This window comes from Cornus florida, unplaced genomic scaffold (genome assembly GCF_030987335.1).
Source record: "Cornus florida cultivar Cherokee Brave unplaced genomic scaffold, ASM3098733v1 CherokeeBrave_3.0.0_Hap2_Chr09, whole genome shotgun sequence".
In the NCBI taxonomy this organism is placed as follows: domain Eukaryota; kingdom Viridiplantae; phylum Streptophyta; class Magnoliopsida; order Cornales; family Cornaceae; genus Cornus; species Cornus florida.
In genome coordinates this window covers 84,296,176-84,319,082 of record NW_026775579.1, presented here as the reverse complement: position 1 = coordinate 84,319,082, position 22,907 = coordinate 84,296,176, and the positions used below count along the sequence as shown (strand labels likewise).

General features: G+C 37.5%; 1 protein-coding gene and 4 pseudogenes across 1 annotated transcript; all 5 read right to left on the bottom strand.

Annotated features, from left to right (window-relative positions):
- Positions 1–1,579: 1,579 nt before the first annotated feature.
- LOC132274785 (crocetin glucosyltransferase, chloroplastic-like) lies at positions 1,580–3,119 on the bottom strand (annotated as a pseudogene).
- Positions 3,120–4,267: 1,148 nt separating this feature from the next.
- LOC132273023 (UDP-glycosyltransferase 75C1-like) lies at positions 4,268–10,021 on the bottom strand (annotated as a pseudogene).
- Positions 10,022–15,012: 4,991 nt separating this feature from the next.
- Positions 15,013–16,727, bottom strand: LOC132274780 (crocetin glucosyltransferase, chloroplastic-like; annotated as a pseudogene).
- Positions 16,728–17,286: 559 nt separating this feature from the next.
- LOC132274778 (crocetin glucosyltransferase, chloroplastic-like) lies at positions 17,287–18,766 on the bottom strand. The gene has a single exon (XM_059776116.1). The coding sequence runs from the start codon at positions 18,708–18,710 to the stop codon at positions 17,298–17,300; it is 1,413 nt and encodes a 470-aa protein (XP_059632099.1). The 5' UTR covers positions 18,711–18,766; the 3' UTR covers positions 17,287–17,297.
- Positions 18,767–20,207: 1,441 nt separating this feature from the next.
- Positions 20,208–22,887, bottom strand: LOC132274783 (UDP-glycosyltransferase 75C1-like; annotated as a pseudogene).
- Between the last annotated feature and the right edge of the window lie 20 nt (positions 22,888–22,907).

Sequence of the window (22,907 nt, the reverse complement as noted above, 5' to 3'; positions counted from 1 at the left end):
GAGTTGTGACACATTGAAAGATTTGTGAGTTTTGGAGTTTTTCTTTTCATTTTCAACAAATATATATCCTTTTTTATTTCTAAAAGACATGCACTTGCTAATTCAACAAATTTTTAATATTGGCCTGCTTGGGTTTTGGTGTTTGTCTTTGCTGATGCCAGAAATAAGCTGATTTGTCACAACATCGCCACTAACAATGAAATGACAAATCTTTAAAAAAAAAAAAAGTAAGATAGGTGCACCATAATAAAATATTCATATATTTTGCTCAACTTGGTCTTTCTCTTCCTCTATCATTGCTGTGGGTGTACCATACTAGTACACCTTGTGAAAAATACCCATATATTATTATATAAAAATTTAGTTTTTACTCAATTTAGACACAATAACATAAATGTAATTACTAATTCCTTCACCAATTAGGCTACTGGGCATTTGTTTTGCTTTTTAAAATTTAAATTATTATTATTAACCCTTAATACGGTTCAGAATCATATTGAGATATCGTTTAAAAGAAATTACAAAATTGTCTCATTGTGTTTCGAAAGTGTTCTAGTCATGTCCAACTAAGAAAATAATGGTACAAACTTCAAGATACTTTGGAACAGTGTTGGACACGTATCCAGCCATAAAATTGACCTGCCACGACACTATTTAGAGAGAGTGTCCATGCTTTCTAGGTGACAAAATTATATCTTATAAATTTGGAAAACTCAGCTCTAGAGTACGCATTATTGCATTACTTGCATTCATGACATGCATTATTGCATTAAAAGTGTTTTGGAACCGATTGTGCCTGTACATTTTATCTGATGACATTTTATTATTCATGTATGTTTAAATTACCTTTGTTAGATCTGGCCAATAGACATTTTGTTCAATTATTTAGAATGATAATGTGTTTTAAAATAACAGAAATTGCAAAACTTTTTATTAGGAAAAACAAGTATTTAACTTATTAGGCTGTCGAGCTCACCCATTCCTTAAAAATTTCAGGTGACAAGAACACCAAGATGGTTCTTTTGGGTTTTATTAGAACATGTTAATTTACGTTAATTTATTTCTTATTTAAGTTCGGGATGCAAAACTTATTTTTAGTTAATATTGGCAAAAAACTGTTAGGTCACATCTAAGTTTGCTCATATATTAATATAGTGCGACTTGGTTTTGAACTGTGAGGGGTGTCTCATACTTGTGTAGGCGTCTTGACAATAGAGAGCCTTTGTTCAGCGTAAGCATAAAATGAACAATATCTGCATGGGGGAGTCTTGACATAGAAAATGATGGAATAAAATTACTAGAAAGTTAAAATGTACAAAATAAAATTAAAATAAAATAGTAGCCAGTATTGGATTAGGAAAGAAAGGTATATTAAGAACAAGAATGATAGAATAGTCCTATTTCCATTACAAACTAATTATTTTATTGCTTACACATTTAAGAAAACAAAAATTTATTTGCTGGATTGAGTTACAAATGCCACCAATAAAGGAAAAGTAAATACAAATAATTAAATAAAAAGGTTTAATGAAACAATCAAAAGGAATTTTTTTTCTTCTTTCAAAAGACACCATTTTCATTTTCATGAATAAAGTTCACTCCCAGCTACTAATGACCATCTCCAAGTCCGTCCACAAAAGCCTTAAGATTCTTATCCAATGATCCACCATCCTTCATAGCTTCCCATGGCCTTTTGCTTCCATTTCTCTGCGTTTCCTTTCATTTCTCTTCCCCTTTCTCCTCCTCCCATCACCATTTCTATACACTTCCTAACGTCCTCCCTGTCTGCTATTCCTTCTTCATTTGTCACTACTCTCACTCCCACCTTCCAGACATCTTGAATAAGCTTTGCATTTGTCATTTGATCCATCACCTGCAGAAACCACGCCACAGGCACCCCAGAAACTAAACTCTCCAACAAAGAATTCCACCCACAGTGACTCAAAAAACATCCCACTGATGGATGTGATAGAACTTCCACTTGATAACACCATGGCACTATCGATCCTTCTTGTCCCAATTCTTCTAACCAACCCAATTTATCTTCTTCTCCATCACCATTTTCTTTTGCTCTTATCACCCACATTACTGGCCTATGGCTTTCCAGCAACCCACGTGCAATCTCCTCCATTTGTTGCTTCGACAACATGGCCATGCTTCCGAATGCTACATAAACAACCGATGATTCAGGCTTTGAATTTAACCACTCAACATAACCGTTTGATTTTTGGAAGAGGTCCCCTCTAAAGGAAGCTTCAGAGGGGACTATTAATGGTCCCCTATTGGGATCAAATTGTGCTTGTCAATAGCTCTTAAGGCCTCTAGCTCTATTGCATCGAATGTGTTCACGAGTATTTTTGGATTGGTTTCGGCATCAAGCATGTCTAGCTGCTCTTTAAACGTTGGGAGTGCCCAATTGTAATTATGTGTGTGTGAAGGGCCTAGAAAGGAGGGAAGATCGCGGCTAGCTAGCAAACAAACCCGGTAACTGAACAGAGCTTGAAGGGTCATTGCCAATTTCTCTAATGGCATCACCATAACCATTGAAATAATAGTAGTAGATATCGAAAACTGTGGCTGGTTGAATCCATAGAAGTGCAGATGGGATGTGATGGGCATGAGCAACTTCAGCAGCCTATGGTTGAAGCATAACATAGACCAAACAACTTATCGGGTATCCTTCTTCAGCACTGGCCTTGATGAGTTCTGCCATGGCTTTGGAATTGCGCATCTTGAGCTCAGACCGGAAGTGTGTGCGTGGTTGATCCCGGCTTTGTACCCGTCATCATACCCATCGGAGAAAGCAGATAAGGATAAGCCTTTTGGGATTGAGCTGTTGGAATTTTTCAAGTGACGGTGAGCGGAGAGGCTTGTGAGAATGGTGACCTTAACACCCATTCATACGAGGTTCTTGGCAAATTGGATGTACGGATTGATGGCGCCTTGTGCTGGAAAAGTTAGAAGGAGAATGTGGCAATTCACCATAGTGAAGGGGTTGTGTTTGCGTTTCAGAAATGAAAGGAAAGCTATATATGTATGAAAATGGGATGGGCAATGCAAAACTAAAAATTGAGTTTGTGTCTGACAAGTGGAGAGAAAGCTTGCTAGCAGTGTATGGAAATGGGTTGTTCTATATATGAAGTTTATGGGGGAAGAGTTGGCTATTTGGCTTGTACTTTGTCTGTTTTGACATCAATTTTTTTATTGAACATGGTATTGGCAAGCCCTAGACATGGCAACATATTGAGTCACTTACCTTTGAAAAAAAGAATAAAAAAAAGAAGCCATTTTGAGTCACTTACCTTTCAATTGTGTTGATAAAGTGTATACCTTGAAAAGTTGGGTTAGTGATGCATAACAAGGCAACATTTTGAGGTAATACGTCAAAACTTGGTCAAATCCTTGAGAGCTTTGACATCAAATTTTTTTTTTTATTTGACATGGTATTGGTACTAATTTGACAACATTTTGCTTTGTTGGTTTAGTTAATTCTTGTGTTGATCTTATTGGTAGTAATTTGACTAGTCCTTATACATGACAACGTTTTGGGTTATTAGTTTAGTTAATTCTTGTGTTGATGAAGTGTCTCCAATAATTGTGTTTGTAACGTGTAACATGGTAATATTATAAGATAATACATTGTACATCAAAACTTGGTCATCAAGTTAGAAGTGGGCAAATATATTTATTCCTGTAACACTAATATTTCCATAAATAAAATAAAATTAAAAAAAAAAAATGAACTTAGGGAACATCACGCACATGCCAGATGTTTCGGCTGAAGATTTAAGCCTAAATAGCACAACTCATAATAATATGAAATTTAGAAGACCTTAGAAATGACCATTGACTGTAGTAATTCCAGAAAGATAGAGAATTATTTTATTATTAATATTTTTTATTTTGTTTTTTTTTTTGTTTTTAGGATGTTGTAGTATGAGAATTTGTTGTTCTGGACTCGAATATAGTCTAAATGCTACAGTACAAATAACGTTGTGGTATCAAAAAGTCACCAGAATTTGTAATAGAAATAGAGACCCAAAATCCTCAATTATTTTATACCATCCTCTCTTTCAAAAATCAAATTTGTTCAAAACCACAATAAATCTATCCATGACTGGTGACACGAGATGATAAGCATGAACGCCCAAGGAATGAAATCCGGTTTTCTAATAGATAAATTGTCTAGAGACACAGTAATTTTTTCTCCAGTTTTGAAATCTCTGTATTTATAGATATATATAATATGAGAAATAAAGCCCATTCAAATTTTAAACACACTTCTTGTTTTAGTTGATATTTAACATTTGCAAAAAGTAAATCAAAAGTGAATAAAAAGATTTAACCAAGAACAAAGTTCATCCTACTAAACAACTTGTTAATTTCCGAGCTCACTCACAAAAGCTTTTAGATTCATGTCCAAGGACCCACCTTCCTTCACTGCTCCCCTTCCCAGTTCCTTCCATTTCTTGGCATTAATTCTCATTTCTTTCCCTTTCTCTCCATCCCCCATCACCATTTCTATGCACCTCTTTAACTCCTCCCTCTCAGCTATTCCTTCTTCATTTACTGTCACCCTCACTCCCGTCTCCCAAACATCTGTGATCAGCTTTGCGTTAGACCCCTGATCAGTCCACTGTGGAAACGCCACCATTGGAACCCCAGAAACCAGGCTCTCCAACGTAGAATTCCACCCACAGTGCGTAATGAAACATCCCAACGATGGGTGTGACAGAACCTCCACCTGAGAACACCACGGCACTATCATCCCTTGCTTTTCCAATTCCTCCATGCAACTTGATTTGTCTTCTATATCCTCACCAAATTGATCAGTTTTTCTTACCACCCACAAGAAGGGCCTTCGGCTTTCCAACAACACATGTGCCATCTCTTCCTTTTGTTTCTTCGACAGCACTGAAAAGCTTCCAAACGATATATAAACAACGGAAGACTCTGGCTTCGAGTCCAACCATTCCACATAGTCTGCCGACTTTTGAATCATCTCACCTCCAAATGATGCATCAGATGGATCTTTTCCCTCCAAAAAAACTGATGGGATTAACGGCCCAATTGGAATCATGTTGAGCTTCTTGATAGCTCGTAGAGCATCTGATTCCAATGCATCGATCGTATTTACTAGTACTTGTGGATTTGTTTCCGCATCAAGTATGTCTATTTGATGTTTGAATTCTGGGAGAAAATCGTAAACATTTGTATGATTAGGTAGTAGGAAGGAAGGAAGGTCACGCGTAGTGAGCAATGGAAGTCCCGGCAATTCAATGGGAAAAAAGGGGTCACAGCTATGTTTTGTAATAACATCAGCATACCCGTTGAAGTAATGGTAGTAAATATCCAAAGTAGTTGCTGATTGGATCCAAAGAAGTGTGGATGGGACGTGATGGTCATGTGCCACTTCTGCTACCCATGGGATAGCTGTAGTGTAGACCACACGTGTGAAGGCGTGGCCTTCGTCTGCGCTGGCATTGATGAGGTTCGCGACGGCTTTGGAACAATGGATTCGGAATGAGGATACGGCTTTTTTGAATTCGCCAGCTTCGAAGCCATCGTCGTAGCCATCAGAGAAGGGGGCGAGGGTTAAGCCTTGTGGGGTTGGGGTGGTTTTGCTCATGAGGCGGATGGCATAGAGGCTAGTGGCAAATGTAACTTTGACACCTATTGCCGCTAGGCGCTTGGCAAATTGGAGGGTCGGATTGATGTCGCCTTGTGCGGGGACAGTTACCAAAAGAACGCTGCGGTCGTCCATATCGGTGGTGGTGGTGGTTACTATAGCTAGTCAATGCAAGTCGCAAAATGTTTTAGAAGTCGCTTGATCGAGCATGTTTTGAATTCCACGGTGTTGGTTATATATATGTGTGTGTGGATATTGTTTGCCTTGAATTCTGGAACTTGTCGTTGCCTTAATATGGACGCGATTACGACATATATAGACAAAATGATATGATTTGTCAAGAAAACGTGGTGTCCGCCTTCTTAGTTACGTCTCTTACTTTTTCTTGTTGATTTTCAATTTCTTTCTTTTAAGATAGAAATTATTACATTACCTACCATTCTTTTCATATAGTGGTGAATTCGGGCGAGTCATTCAAAATTGTCTCGTTGTGTCTGAAAAATGTCTTAATCGCGTTCAAGTTCAACTATAAAAAAGAAATACACAATTTAGAGAATTTTGAAAGTGGGATGGAGGATTGTATGGATTGGTGATGCATTATGAAGGTTATAGGGTGTTAATCACTAAAATAAATAAATAAATAATTAAAATTAAAATTAAAATTTTCTTATTGGCGCTGCTCATTCACTTCTACAATCCTTCCCTCGAAACACACTTTGTGTATCAAACTCACACACCCCCACCTATCGAAACCCTAGTTTCAGAGCTCCAAAGCAAAAGAAAGCCATGGAAGCAATTCCTCGCTCGAAGAAGTTATTGGAAAAATAAAAGTTTTAAATACTTTTAGAGAAATTTTTAAATAAAGATTTTAATTTATGTGTAGATAAGTTTTATAGATGAGCAATGTTAGTAAACATGTTAATAAGTTCACAAAGATAAACATGTTAGATATTTAATTTCAAAGATGTTAGTGAGATAAATAAATGATAGTAGACAGTAATAGATCCTGAAAGGAAGAGATATTACTTAGGAACAAGAAAAGTAGGAAAGATATAATATTAATTTTCATTATAAACTAATAATTTTATTTATTGACCTGCCAAATGCTGGACTGAGATACAAATGCCACCAAATAAACAAAAAGAGTGAACCAATCAAAAGCATGGTCATTAATTCAAATACATCATTTTCATTTTCATGAATAAAGTTCACCGCTACTAGCGAGTTGTCAGAGGACATCTTTTTCTAGATTCTCGCTGTTTTCTTCTAGAGGATGATGAAAGACACTAATATTTTAGAAAGATAAAGCTGAATTTTTTTATTTTTAAAATTTTTATGCACATATTCTTCACCTAATATTTTGATTTTATCTTATATAAAACTTGTGGGCTGAAGTGGTTTTGGACTTTGGATGCATATTGACAAGTTCGAGCTGGACCTGGCAACATTTTCAGTTATTTTATTATTATTGTTTACATCAAGCAAACATTTTCAGTAATTAGTTTAGCAAATTCTTGTGTTGACAAAGTGACATGACAACATTTTATTGAAACTTCGTCGACTAGACCTTTGATCCTCGACTTGGTATACCTTGTTTGATATGATTAGGGTTAAGGGTTCGTTTGACATGCATTTTGTTTTAGGCGTTTTATTTTTGGCTAAAACAGAAATAATATTTTTGCTGTAGAAGTGTTTTGAAAAAAAATCGAAAGCACGTTTGAAAACGATATTTTGCTGTGAAAATATCGGAAATAGAAAGAAAGAATAAATAACTTTTATGATTTTGAGCCATGAACAATTGTCAAAACAAGAAAAAACAACTTTTTGAAGTTTTGGTTTTGGGTCACTGTTCACAAAGTGTTTTACTACTGTGTAAAATAAACAAGGTTGTATTAAACATATTTTTGTTGCCTAAATCAATAATGTAGTAATTTAAAAACAAAAACAATAGGAAAAAAAAAAAACGCATGCCAAATGGGGCCTAAGCTTTGTATAAAACTTGGGAAGTGACTTTGACAACCATGGTAGAGGTTCTATTATTGTACTTCATGACTTAGAATCAGTGAACAAACTGGTCATTATCACAAGTGTTAGGAGGTACAATCCTTGTCCGGGATGTTATGACCACTTCGGACTGTGTTTAACATTCACCGGATTGACACAGGTTCGCCTGAGTCTGCTTATAATTAGACTGTGTGTAGGACTGTGTTAGAAATTTAAATTATGTAGCGTCCCACAAGAAATTTTGTGTCTAGTGGCAATTTTACCGCTGTTCCATTAAGTGGGTGAGGTTTATCACTATCAATGGTGAATTTGTTACTATAATGGCGAAAATTACCTTTACCTGGGGAATAAAATCGCTGAAAAATGTGACTGGTAAGAGCATCTCGGGTGCGATTAAAAAAGTAGAAGATATTTGTATAAAGTAGAGAGAAGGAGAGTCGGTATGGGTGAAAAGTGGAGTAACAAAATTGTGAGCCCCATTAGTTGTTCTCTGTTGCATTGTCCACAGTTGGAGAATGCTATAGAAGTATAGGGTATATTAATCCGTTTTGACACAATTGTTTAATCATGGGCGGTCCTTGTTTTTGTCTTTTTTTTCTCATATCACTTCTAAATTAATTATATAAAGTAGACAATGAAAAAATGAATTCCACACAGTATAACATAATCTAAAATGCATATTATCTATCTATTTTATTAAAATATGCGGACTTGACACTTTATTATTTTAAAAGTAGATAGATAGTATACTTATTGCACACCGAATGCTCAGTGGACAGCATATATCAGTTCTATCTTTGCCTATATATAGAATATGTAAGTGGTGAATGAGAATCTTCACATCATCTGTGTGTATGAAATTTAATATATTAAGTTTTAGAAATTGGATATGGAATCTGAATTGTAGAAGAAGAGATAGTGCTTTGGAGATGTTCACGGAGTGATGATGGTTCCGGAGGAGCTTGAGGTCGAAAAGGTAGAATTTAAAAAAAAAATAAAAAAAAATAAAAAAATTATAATCTCTTGTGCACGTCGTCTAATTGAATAATTGTGCTAATCATCAACTGGTCTACACAACAAAATTCGATCTACCTCCACATTTGAAACCAGTCTATATTTATACATACACAATATGAAAAATGAAGCCAATTCATACTACAAACACACCCTGCTTGATTTTTAAAAAGCATACCAAATACATGACCCTTTAGACATATATCACATGAATTGCAAATGAGACAACAAATCAAAAAAGTAAATCAAAAGAGAACAAAGATGAAGATTCAATCAAGAACAAAGTTCATCCTACTAAACAACTTGTTAATTTCCGAGTTCACTCACAAAAGCTTTAAGATTCATGTCTGAGGACCCACCTTCCTTCACAGCTTCCCTAGCCAGTTCCTTCCATTTCATGGCATTTCTCCTCATTTCTTTCCCTTCCTCTTCATCCCCCATCACCATTTCTATGCACCTCTTGAACTCCTCCCTCTCAACTATTCCTTCTTCATTTAATGTCACCCTCACCCCCGTCTCCCAAACATCTGTTATCAGCTTTGCATTAGTCCTCTGATCCGTCCACTGTGGAAATGCCACCATTGGAACCCCAGAAACCAAACTCTCCAACATAGAATTCCACCCGCAATGTCACAAAACATCCCAATGAAGGGTGTGACAGAACCTCCAGTTGAGAACACCATGGCACCACCATCCCTTGCTTTTCCAATTCTTCCATGCAACTTACTTTTTCTTCTATATTATCAGCCAAAATGTTCAACTTTTCTCACCACCCACAAGAAGGGCCTTCCGCTTTCCAACAACCCATGTGCCATCTCTTCCATTTGTTTCTTCAAACAGACTGAATTGCTCCCAAACGGAGGACTCTGGCTTTGAGTTCAACCAAACTGCATAGTCTGTCGACTTCTGAAACATATCACATCCAAATGAAGTGTCAGATGGATCTTTTCCGTCCAAAAACGCTGATGGGATTAACGGCCCAATTGCAATCATGTTGAGCTTCTTGATAGCCCGTAGAGCATCTGTTTCCAATGCATCGAATGTATTTACTAGTACTCGTGGATTTGTTTCGGCATCAAGTATGTCTAAGTGCTTTTTGAATAATGGGAGAAAACTGTAGGAGTTCGTAGGATTAAGAAGTAAGGTGGAAGGGAGGTCGCGAGTAGTTAGCAATGGAAGTCCCGGCAATTCAATGGTACAGAAGGGGTCACGTCTATTTTTTGTAATGACATCACCATATCCATTGAAGTAATGGTAGTAAATGTCCAAAGTGGTTGCTGGTTGGATCCAAAGAAGGGGAGGGGCAGAGGAAGTTTGTTGTGCGAGAGAGGGAGAAGTTGCCTGTGGGTGAAGGAAGCAATTTGATCTTGTCATGCCTATCAAGAGCCAACATTGGTCGAGCATTTGGGCTACTGAGCATTTGGGTTCCATGAGGTGCCACTAATGAAGTCACTAACTTTTGTATTGAGATCACAAGGAGAGTTCTGAATTTGCTCTTTTGTGAATAAGCTGTGCAAGGGGGCCATGGAGAACCAGTTGTCAAACCAGAAATTAGAGTTTAGACCATTCCCAATTTCTACTTTGACAAGGGGTTTGATGGAAGGCCAGAGTTGGAGTAGATTTCGCGGATTCCAAGAGCATTGTTGTGGAATCTTCAGAAGCCAAATGCATCTATCTCTTATCAGGTAAGCTCTAACCCATTGTGCCCATAATGATGAGTTTCCTATGGATAGAACCTGCCATAATTGTTTCATCATTGTAATTCTGTTCAAAGATTGAATATGAGGAATATCTAGGCTACCAGCTGATTTGGTAGTGCATACAGTGGTCCAAGCTACCACTGCACCACCTTTATTGAGTTTATGACCTTTCCATAGGAACTTCCTAAGAATGCTGCCAAGTACTTCGAGAGTGCATATGTGAAGAATGAATTTAGATGTCCAGAACATCAGCATGCTGCATAGAACTGATTTGATATGTTGTAATCTCCCTGCAAAAGACAAAAACCTGATAGTACAGTTCCCTATTCAGCTTGCAACCTTCTCAATCAGGACCTTGCAATCATCAGATTTAAGTCTAGTTGAAATTAAGGGAACTCCCAAATACCTAATGGGTAGAGACCCCTTTTCAAATCCTAAAATAGAGAGGATATTGGCCTCAAGGGAAGGGTTAACACCAGACAAAAAAGTGTTACTTTTAGTTTGATTTATGCTCATGCCCGAGATGGAACAAAAAAGATCAACTGCTTGCTTGATAAATTGAATGGAGTTGGGGTTAGCATGAAAGAATATGAGTAGGTACATCAGAAAAAATAAGATGTGAGAGAGATAGGTCTTTGCACCTCCAATGAAATTTGAAAGATGGGTTATCAAGTATACTTTTGTTCCGAATGGATGAGAATATTTGCAATTCTTGGCATTTCCTCTCATTCATCTTTCCCTCTCTTCTCCTCCCATCACCATTTCTATACACTCGTGTATTAGAAATTGGATATGAAATCTGAAATTTGGTATATTGAGTTTTAAAAATTGGATTTGAAATCTGAATCGCAGAAGAAGAGATACAGTGCTATGGAGATGTGTATGGAGAGATGATGGTTCCAAAGGAGCTTGAGGTCGAAAAGGACAATAGTTTCAAGCTTCAATTCCAAGTACGTGACCCCAAGTATGTCATCAAAGTGAGTAACTTTTTTTTTTTTTTTTTTTTTTTTCCTTCGTGTCTAATCAAACGAGATTTCTCTTTCTAATAATTTTTTTTTTAATAGGCAAATCATAGTCTCATGTGGTGATCGTTGATTGATTTATTGCTAATGTATTTTTTCCCACTCGTGTTTGTTTGGTTGCTGAGAAAATACAGAAGGTAGCAGAAAATTTAGGGTTTATAGTCTTGTTTTATTTCTTTTTTTATTTTTATTTTTATTATTTATGTTTTCTCAGTGGCCAACGCGCCTTCGGGACTTGAAAAGTTTAATTTGTTGAAATCCTTCTCTCTATAATCTATTTATATCGGAAAATGTCAAGAGGGCGCTCTCAAAGTGAACTCGCTCCCTCATCCGTTGGACATGTGAACAAGGGCGAAAACTCATGGTGAGAGCACCTTCATTATAGCATCACTCTTATATATATGAATCACAGAAACAGGTTTGTGTATGGGCTATAACCATCGTGAGAGCACCTTTACCATAGCATATAACTCTTATGCATATGTGTGTGTATATATATATATATGTCTCACAGAAACACAAAATTAATACGGCTTTAGTGGTATCTCCTTTACCTCTCAAGGTGGATGGTGAAGGTTCACATTCCCATGGAGACAAATGTGTAAAATAAATGTCTTTGGGTCATACGAAAAGGACTTTTGCCAGACTTTAACCAATTAGTAGAAAGTGATGTTGCTAATGTATAAAATGACAGATTGATATGTATGAATTGTGGCCCGAATTTGGTGCCAGGTCGCATTGCGACCCGCTGATAAATTTTTGACTCGTTTTTTGCTCATGGGTTGTGTACCCTAAATAGTATCTTGTAGCCCGATATATAAGAGCACTTAGGGTTTGGAGTGGTGAAAGAGAGAGACTCTAAAATTCGTACAGAAACAGATTGAGAGGCTGAAAATTTGTAATCTTCAATTTGACACGCCGGATCCCAACCGTGGACATAGGCTATTGCCGAACCACGTATAAAACTTTGTGCGAGAGAGGGAGAAGTTGCCTGTGGGTGAAGGAAGCAATTTGATCTTGTCATGCCTATCAAGAGCCAACATTGGTCGAGCATTTGGGCTACTGAGCATTTGGGTTCCATGAGGTGCCACAAATGAAGTCACTAACTTTTGTATTGAGATCACAAGGAGAGTTCTGAATTTGCTATGTTGTGAATAAGCTGTGCAAGGGGGCCATGGAGAACCAGTTTTCAAACCAGAAATTAGAGTTTAGACCATTCCCAATTTCTACTTTGACAAGGGGTTTGATGGAAGGCCAGAGTTGGAGGAGATTTTGCGGATTCCAAGAGCATTGTTGTGGAATCTTCAGAAGCCAAATGCATCTATCTCTTATCAGGTAAGCTCTAACCCATTGTGCCCATAATGATGAGTTGCCCATAATGATGAGTTTCCTATGGATAGAACCTGCCATAATTGTAATTCTGTTCAAAGATTGAATATGAGGAATATCTAGGCCACCAGTTGATTTGGTAGTGCATACAGTGGTCCAAGCTACCTCTGCACCACCTTTCTTGAGTTTATGACCTTTCCATAGGAACTTCCTAAGAATGCAGCCAATTACTTTGAGAGTGCATATAGGAAGAATGAATTTAGATGTCCAGAACATCAGCATGCTGCATAGAACTGATTTGATAGGTTGTAATCTCCCTGCAAAAGACAAAAACCTGATAGTACAGTTCCCTATTCAGTTTGCAACCTTCTCAATCGGGACCTTGCAATCATCAGATTTTAGTCTAGTTGAAATTAAGGGAACTCCCAAATAACTAATGGGTAGAGACCCCTTTTCAAATCCTAAAATAGAGAGGATATTGGCCTCAAGGGAAGGTTTAACACCAGACAAAAAAGTGTTACTTTTAGTTTGATTTATGCTCATGCCCGAGATGGAACAAAAAAGATCAACTGCTTGCTTGATAAATTGAATGGAGTTGGGGTTAGCATGAAAGAATATGAGTAGGTACATCAGAAAAAATAAGATGTGAGAGAGATAGGTCTTTGCACCTCCAATGAAATTTGAAAGATGGGTTATCAAGTATACTTTTGTTCCGAATGGATGAGAATACTTGCATTTCTTGGCATTTCCTCTCATTCATCTTTCCCTCTCTTCTCCTCCCATCACCATTTCTATACACTCGTGTATTAGAAATTGGATATGAAATCTGAACTTGGTATATTGAGTTTTAAAAATTGGATTTGAAATCTGAATCGCAGAAGAAGAGATACAGTGCTATGGAGATGTGTATGGAGAGATGATGGTTCCAAAGGAGCTTGAGGTCGAAAAGGACAATAGTTTCAAGCTTCAATTCCAAGTACCTGACCTCAGGTATGTCATCAAAGTGAGTAACTTTTTTTTTTTTTTTTTCCTTCGTGTCTAATCAAACGAGATTTCTCTCTCTATTTTTTTTTTAATAGGCAAATCATAGTCTCATGCGATGATCGTTGATTGATTTATTGCTACTGTATTTTTTCCCACTCGTGTTTGTTTGGTTGCTGAGAAAATATAGAATGTAGCAGAAAATTTAGGGTTTATAGTCTTGTTTTATTTCTTTTTTTTTTTTTTTAATTATTTATGTTTTCTCAGTGGCCAACGCGCCTTCGGGACTTGAAAGGTTTAATTTGTTGAAATCCTTCTCTCTATAATCTATTTATATCGGAAAATGTCAAGAGGGCACTCTCAAAGTGAACTCGCTCCCTCGTCCGTTGGACCCGTGAACAAGGGCGAAAACTCATGGTGAGAGCACCTTCATTATAGCATCACTCTTATATATATGAATCACAGAAACACTAAATTCAGGTTTGTGTATGGGTTATAACCATCGTGAGAGAACCTTCACCATAGCATATAACTCTTATACATATGTGTGTGTATATATATATATGTCACACAGAAACACAAAATTAATACAGCTTTAGTGGTATCTCCTCTACCTCTCAAGGTGGATGGTGAAGGTTCACATTCCCATGGAGACAAATGTGTAAAATAAATGTCTTTGGGTCATACAAAAAGGACATTTGCCAGACTTTAACCAATTAGTAGAAAGTGATGTTGCTAATATATAAAATGACAGATTGATATGTGTGATATTGTGGCCGAATTTGGTGCCAGATAAATTTTTGACCCGTTTTTTGCTCATAGGTCGTGGACCCTAAATAGTCTCTTGTAGCCCGATATATAAGGGCGCTTAAGGTTTGGAGTGGTGAAAGAGAGAGACTCCAAAATTCGTATAGAAACAGATTGAGAGGCTGAAAATTTGTAATCTCTGATTTGACACATAGTGAATACTTTTGCCAGATCCCAACCGTGGACATAAGCTATTGCCGAACCACGTATAAATCTTTGTGTTCTTTGTGTGGTGTGTTTACTTTTTTGTCGTGATTTTTTATTCAATTTGGGTTCGTTGTGTTTGTCATAACAATATGAATTTTAATATGATTTACACTGCATTTGTAATTGAGCAATAACATGCTCTGCATCGGTAACTTTTGCCCTTTGACAAAGTGTATATTCTAGGTTTTGGTCCCTCTTGCAAACACTTTCTTTCAAATTTGTTGTCTAAAGACTATTGCTCGTCAGTAGAATGAGTATCACAAAGATAAGTAGGTAAGATGTCATATTTTCATTATAAACTAATAATTTTATTTCTTATACTTAATTTGACATGCCAAATGCTAGACTGAGTTACAACCAGCATCATTATTATTTCTTTCACATACACCATTTTCATATTCATGAATAAAGTTCAGTCCTAGCTACTAATGACCATCTCCAAGTGCATCCACAAAAGCCTTAAGATTCATATCCAATGATCCACCATCCTTCATAGCTTCCCATGCCAATTCCTTCCATTTCTTCGCATTTCCTCTCATTTCTCTTTCCCTCTCTCCTCCTCCCATCACCATTTCTATACACCTACTAATCTCCGTATTGTCCACTATTCCTTCTTCATTTGCCACAACTCTCAACCCCATCTTCCATATATCTTGGAGAAGCTTTGCATTCGTCATTTGATCTAGCAATTGAGGAAACCCCACCACTGGAACCCCGGAAACCAAACTCTCCAACGAAGAATTCCACCCACAGTGAGTCAAAAAACATCCCACTGACGGGTGTGATAGAACCTCCACTTGAGAACACCATGGCACTATCAATCCTTCTTGTCCCAATTCTTCTAAGCAACTCAATTTATCTTCCTCTCTCTCACCATTTACTTTTGCTCTTATCACCCACATAAATGGCCTATGGCTTTCCAACAATCCGCGTGCAATCGCCTCCATTTGTTGCTTCGACAACACAGCTATGCTTCCAAATGATACGTAAACAACAGATGATTTGGGCTTCGAATTTAACCATTTAACATAACCATGTGATTTTTGAAAGAGGTCACCACTAAAGGAAGCATCAGATGGGGCTATTAATGGTCCTATTGGGATCAAATTATGCTTTTTCATAGCTCTTAAGGCCTCCGGCTCTATTGCATCGAATGTGTTAACCAGTATTTTTGGGTTGGTTTCGGTACTAATCAGGTCTAGATGCTCTTTCATCGATAGGAATGCCCATCTGTATTTTTCTGAGTGTGGAGGGACTAGAATGGAGGGAAGGTCACGGCTAGTGAGCAATGGCAAACCCGGCAACTAAATGGAGCTTGAAGGGTCATTGACAATTTTTCTAATGGCATCACCATAGCCATTGAAGTAATAGTGGAAGATATCAAAAACTGTAGCTGGTTGAGTCCATAGAACTGCGGATGGGATATGATGGCCATGAGCAACTTCAGCAACCCATGGTTGAGCCGTAGTGTAGACCAAATAAGTTATTGGGTAGCTTTCTTCTGCACTGGCCTTGATGAGTTCCGCTATGGCCCTGGAACCGCGAATTCTGAGCTCGGACATGAAGTGTTCGTAGTTGTCCCCTTCTTTGAACCCATCATCATAGCCATCGGAGAAGGCAGATATGGATAACCCTTTTGGAATTGTGCTGTTGGATTTGGTCATGCGACTGTGAGCGGAGAGTGTTGTGATAATGGTGACCTTAACACCCATTCGTATGAGGTTCTTGGCTAATTGGATTGATGGTTTGATGGCGCCTTGCGCCGGAAAAGTTAAAAGGAGAATGTGGCAATCCACCATAGTGAATGAGAGAGAGATTTGATGGGATTACTTAATGCAAAAAGTTGTTTTTTGGTGTTTCACAAATGAAGGGAAAGCTATTTTTGAAAATTGGATGTGCAATGCAAAACTAAAAATTGATTTTGTGTGTGACAAGTGAATAGAAAGCAAGCTGTGTATGGAAATGGGGTGGGATTTGGAGGTTTATATATGATGTTTAAGGATTGGAGCTAGACCTTCATGACATTTGTGGGGGAGGATCAAGTTGGCTACTTGGCTTGTAGTACTTTGTCTCTTTATGTAGCAAAAAATAAAAATAAAATAGAAGAATGGTAGCTGGGAGAGACTGTTTGGTATTAATTTTTATATGATTTGCACTGGATTTGTAATTGAGTCAATATCATGCCTGAATCAGGAACTTTTGCTCTTTGACAAAGTGTACGTATTACCAAACAGCCAAACAAACCAACAATCACTTGCCAAAACAGCCACAACCCTCCAACTTTTGCTCTTTGACAAAGTGTCCGTCATTATCTTGTCTACACAACAATGTTGTCTTTACCTTGACATATGAAATCTCTCTATATTTAATACAAATATATAATATGAAAAATGAAGTCAATTCATATTACAAACCAACCTTGATGTTTTAATTGATTATAAAATGGAATAGCAAATACAGGACCTTTTGCTTTTAGGTACGCATCACGTGAAGTACAAATGTGACAACAAAGTGAAAAGTAAATGAGAAATGAACAAAAATGAAGATAAAATCAATTTACAGGGAAAAAAAAAAAAAAAAATACAATCAAGAACAAAGTTCATGCTACTGAACAAACTTTTGATTTTTGATCTCACTCACAAAAGCTTTAAGATTCATATCCGATGACCCACCTTCCTTGACTGCTTCCCTTGCCAATTCCTTCCATTTCTTGGCATTTCCTCTCATTTTTTTCCCTTTCTCTCCATCCCCCATTACCATTTCTATGCACCTCTTAAACTCCTCCCTCTCAGCTATTCCTTCTTCATTCACAGTCAACCTCAGCCCCGTCTCCCAAACATCTGTCATGAGCTTTGCGTTAGTCCCCTGATCTGTCCACTGCGGAAGCGCCACTATTGGAACCCCAGAAACTACACTCTCCAATGTAGAATTCCACCCGCAATGCGTCACAAAACATCCCAATGATAGGTGAGATAGAACCTCCACTTGAGAACACCATGGGACTATCATCCCTTGCTTTTCCAACTCCTCCGTGCAAATAACTTCGTTTTCTATATTCTTACCAAATTGATCAGTTTTTCTTACCACCCACAAGAACGGCCTTCGGCTATCCAACAACCCATGTGCCATCTCTTCCATTTGTTTCTTCGTTGGCACGGTAAGAGTTCCGAATGATAGATAAATAACAGAGGACTCTGGCTTCGAGTTCAACCATTTGACACAGTCCATTGACTTCTGAAACATATCACCCCCAAATGAGGTATCAGATGGATCTTTTCCATCCAAAAAGGCTGATGGGATTAGTGGCCCAATTGCAATCATGTTGAGCTTCTTGATAGCTTGCAGAGCATCGGATTCCAATTTGTCGAATGTATTTACTAGTACTTGTGGAGTTGTTCCGGCATCAAGTATGTCTATGTGCTTTTTGAATACTGGGAGAAAACTGTAGGAGTCAGTTGGACTAGGTAGTAATAAAGAAGGTAGGTCATGTCTAGTGAGCACTGGAAGTCCTGGCAATTCAATGGGACAAAAGGGGTCACAGCTATTTTTTTTAATAACATCAGCATACCCATTGAAGTAATAGTAGTAAATGTCCATAATAGTTGCTGGTTGGATCCAAAGAAGTGTGGATGGAATGTGAAGGTCATGTGCCACCTCTGCTATCCATGGGATAGTTGTGGTGTAAACCACACGTGTGAAGATGTGGCCTTCGTCTGCACTCGCGTTGATGAGATTCACGATGGCTTGGCAACTGTGAATTCGGAGTGAGGACATGAAGTTTTCGAGTTCGTCAACTTTGACGCCGTTTTCATAGCCGTCGGAGAAGGGGGCGAGTGTTAAACCTTGTGGGGTTGGGGTGGTTTTGTTCATGTGACGGATAGCGGAGAGGCTGGTGACAAAGGTAACTTTGACATCCATTGCCACAAGGCGCTTGGCAAATTGGAGGGCCGGATTGATGTGGCCCTGTCCCGGGATAGTTACCAGAAGAATGTGGGGATTGTCCATACCGGTGATCATAGTGGTGGTTGTGAGATGGGTACTGGTCAATGCAAATTGCAAAATGTTGTGTTTGTGAGTTGGGACGTCTTAGAAGTGACTTATTGTAGAGTATTTATATATGAAGTTTAGGTGGAGTTTACGTTTGTCGTGAGTCTCGTGAGTTGTGACACATTGAAAGATTTGTGAGTTTTGGAGTTTTTCTTTTCATTTTCAACAAATATATATACTTTTTTATTTCTAAAAGACATGCACTTGCTAATCAACAAATTTTTAATATTGGCCTGCTTGGGTTTTGGAGTTTGTCTTTGCTGATGCCAGAAATGAGCTGATTTGTTACAACAGCACCACTAACAATGAAATGACAAATCTTCTTTTTTTTAAAAAAAAAAGTGTAAGATAGGTGCACCATAATAAAATATTGATATATTTTACTCAACTTGGTCTTTCTCTTCCTCTATCATTGCTGTGGGTGAACAATACTAGTACACCTTGTGAAAAATACCCATATATTATTATATAAAAAATTAGTTTTTACTCATTTTAGACACAATAGCATAAATGTAATTACTAATTCCTTCACCAATTAGGATACTGGGCATTTGTTTTGCTTTTTAAAATTTAAATTATTATTATTAACCCTTAATACGGTTCAGAATCATATTGAGATTTCGTTTAAAAGAAATTACAAAATTATCTCATTGTGTTTCGAAAGTGTTCTAGTCATGTCCAACTAAGAAAATAATGGTACAAACTTCAAGATGCTTTGGAACCGTGTTGGACACGTATCCAGTCATATCATTGACCTGCCACGACACTATTTAGAGGGAGTGTCCATGCTTTCTAGGTGACAAGATTATATCTTATAAATTTGGAAAACTCAGCTCTAGAGTACGCATTATTGTGTTACTTGCATTCATGACATGCATTATGACATTTTATTATTCATGTATGTTTAGATTACCTTTGTTAGATCTGGCCAATAGACATTTTGTTCAATTATTTAGAATGATACTGTGTTTTAAAATAACAGAAATAGCAAAACTTTTTATTAGGAAAAACAAGTATTTAACTTATTAGGCTGTCGAGCTCCCCCATTCCTTAAAAAATTTCAGGTGACAAGAACAAGAAGATGGTGCTTTTGGGTTTTATTAGAACATGTTAATTTAGGTTAATTTATTTCTTATTTAAGTTTGGGATGCAAAACTTATTTTTAGTTAATATTGGCGAAAACTGTCAGGTCACATCTAAGTTTGCTCATATATTAATATAGTGTGACTTGGTTTTGAACTGTGAGGGGTGTCTCATACTTGTGTAGGTGTCTTGACAATAGTGAGCGTTTGTTCAGCGTAAGCATAAAATGAACAATATCTGCATGGGGGAGTCTTGACATAGAACATGTTGGTATAAAATTACTAGAAAGTTAAAATGTACAAAATAAAATTAAAATAAAATAGTAGACAGTATTGGATAAGGAGAGAAAGGTATATTAAGAACAAGAATGATAGAATAGTCCTATTTCCATTACAAACTAATTATTTTATTGCTTACACATTTAAGAAAACAAAATTTTATTTGCTAGATTGAGTTACAAATGCCACCAATAAAGGAAAAGTAAATACAAATAATTAAATAAAAAGGTTTAATGAAACAATCAAAAGGAATTTTTTTTCGTCTTTCAAAAGACACCATTTTCATTTTCATGAATAAAGTTCACTCCCAGCTACTAGTGACCATCTCCAAGTCCGTCCACAAAAGCCTTAATATTCTTATCCAATGATCCACCATCCTTCATAGCTTCCCATGCCTTTTCCTTCTATTTCTTCGCGTTTCCTTTCATTTCTCTTCCCCTTTCTCCTCCCATCACCATTTCTATACACCTCCTAATGTCCTCCCTGTCTGCTATTCCTTCTTCATTTGCCACTACTCTCACTCCCACCTTCCAGACATCTTGAATAAGCTTTGCATTTGTCATTTGATCCATCACCTGCGGAAACACCGCCACAGGCACCCCAGAAACTAAACTATCCAACAAAGAATTCCACCCACAGTGACTCAAAAAGCATCCCACTGATGGATGTGATAGAACTTCCACTTGATGATTATGATGGCCGCCTCTGGGTGGATTGTGGTGCTCCCATTCCTTTAGCAACACCATGGCACAATCGATCCTTCTTGTCCCAATTCTTCCAACCAACCCAATTTATCTTCTTCTCCATCACCATTTTCTTTTGCTCTTATCACCCACATTACTGCCCTATGGCTTTCCAGCAACCCACGTGCAATCTCCTCCATTTGTTGCTTCGACAACATGGCCATGCTTCCGAATGCTACATAAACAACCGATGATTCAGGCTTTGAATTTAACCACTCAACATAACCGTTTGATTTTTGGAAGAGTTCCCCTCTAAAGGAAGCTTCAGAGGGGACTATTAATGGTCCTATTGGGATCAAATTGTGCTTGTCAATAGCTCTTAAGGCCTCTAGCTCTATCGCATCGAATGTGTTCACGAGTATTTTTGGGTTGGTTTCGGCATCAAGCATGTCTAGCTGCTCTTTAAACGTTGGGAGTGCCCAATTGTAATTATGTGTGTGTGAAGGGCCTAGAAAGGAGGGAAGATCGCGGCTAGCTAGCAAAGGCAAACCCGGTAACTGAACAGAGCTTGAAGGATCATTGCCAATTTCTCTAATGGCATCACCATAGCCGTTGAAATAATAGTAGGAGATATCGAAAACTGTGGCTGGTTGAATCCATAGAAGTGCAGATGGGATGTGACGGGCATGAGCAACTTCAGCAGCCTATGGTTGAAGCATAACATAGACCAAACAACTTATCGGGTATCCTTCTTCAGCACTGGCCTCGATGAGTTCTGCCATGGCTTTGAAATTGTGAATCTTGAGCTCAGACCGGAAGTGTGTGCGTGGTTGATCCTGGCTTTGTACCCGTCATCATACCCATCGGAGAAAGCAGATAAGGATAATCCTTTTGGGATTGAGCTGTTGGAATTTTTCATGTGACGGTGAGCAGAGAGGCTTGTGAGAATGGTGACCTTAACCCCCATTCGTACGAGGTTCTTGGCAAATTGGATCTACGGATTGATGGCGCCTTGTGCTGAAAAAGTTAGAAGGAGAATGTGGCAATTCACCATAGTGAAGGGGTTGTGTTTGCGTTTCAGAAATGAAAGGAAAGCTATATATGTATGAAAATGGGATGGGCAATGCAAAACTAAAAATTGAGTTTGTGTCTGACAAGTGAAGAGAAAGCTTGCTAGTTGTGTATGGAAATGGGTTGTTCTATATATGAAGTTTATGGGGGAAGAGTTGGCTATTTGGCTTGTACTTTCTGTTTTGACATCAATTTTTTTATTGAACATGGGCGTGTGGTCATGGTGGTACTAAATTGGCAAGCCCTAGACATGGCAACATATTGAGTCACTTACCTTTGAAAAAAAGAATAAAAAAAAGAAGCCATTTTGAGTCGCTTACCTGTGTTGATGAAGTGTATACCTTGAAAAGTTGGGTTAGTGATGCATAACATGGCAACATTTTGAGGTAATACATCAAAACTTGGTCAAATCCTAGAGAGCTTTGACATCAAAATTTTTTTATTTAACATGGTATTGGTACTAATTTGACAACATTTTGCACTGTTGGTTTAGTTAATTCTTGTGTTGATCTTATTGGTAATTTGACAAGTCCTAGACATGACAACGTTTTGGGTTATTGGTTTAGTTAATTCTTGTGTTGATGAAGTGTCTCCAATAATTGTGTTTGTGATGTGTAACATGGCAATATTATAAGGTAATACATTGTACATCAAAACTTGGTCATCAAGTTTGAAGTGGGCAAATATATTTATTCCTGTAACACTAATATTTCCATAAATAAAATAAAATTAAAAACAAAAATGAACTTAGGGAACATCACGCACATGCCAGATGTTTCGGCTGAAGATTTAAGCCTAAATAGCACAACTCATAATAATATGAAATTTAGAAGACCTTAGAAATGACCATTGACTATAGTACGAATGTAGTGTAAATGCTATAGCATAAATAACGTTGTGGTATAAAAAGTCACCAGAATTTGTAATAGAAATAGAGACCCAAAATCCTCAATTATTTTATGCCATCCTCTCTTTCAAAAATCAAATTTGTTCAAAACCACAATAAATCTATCCATGACTGGTGACACGAGATGATAAGCATCAACGCCCAA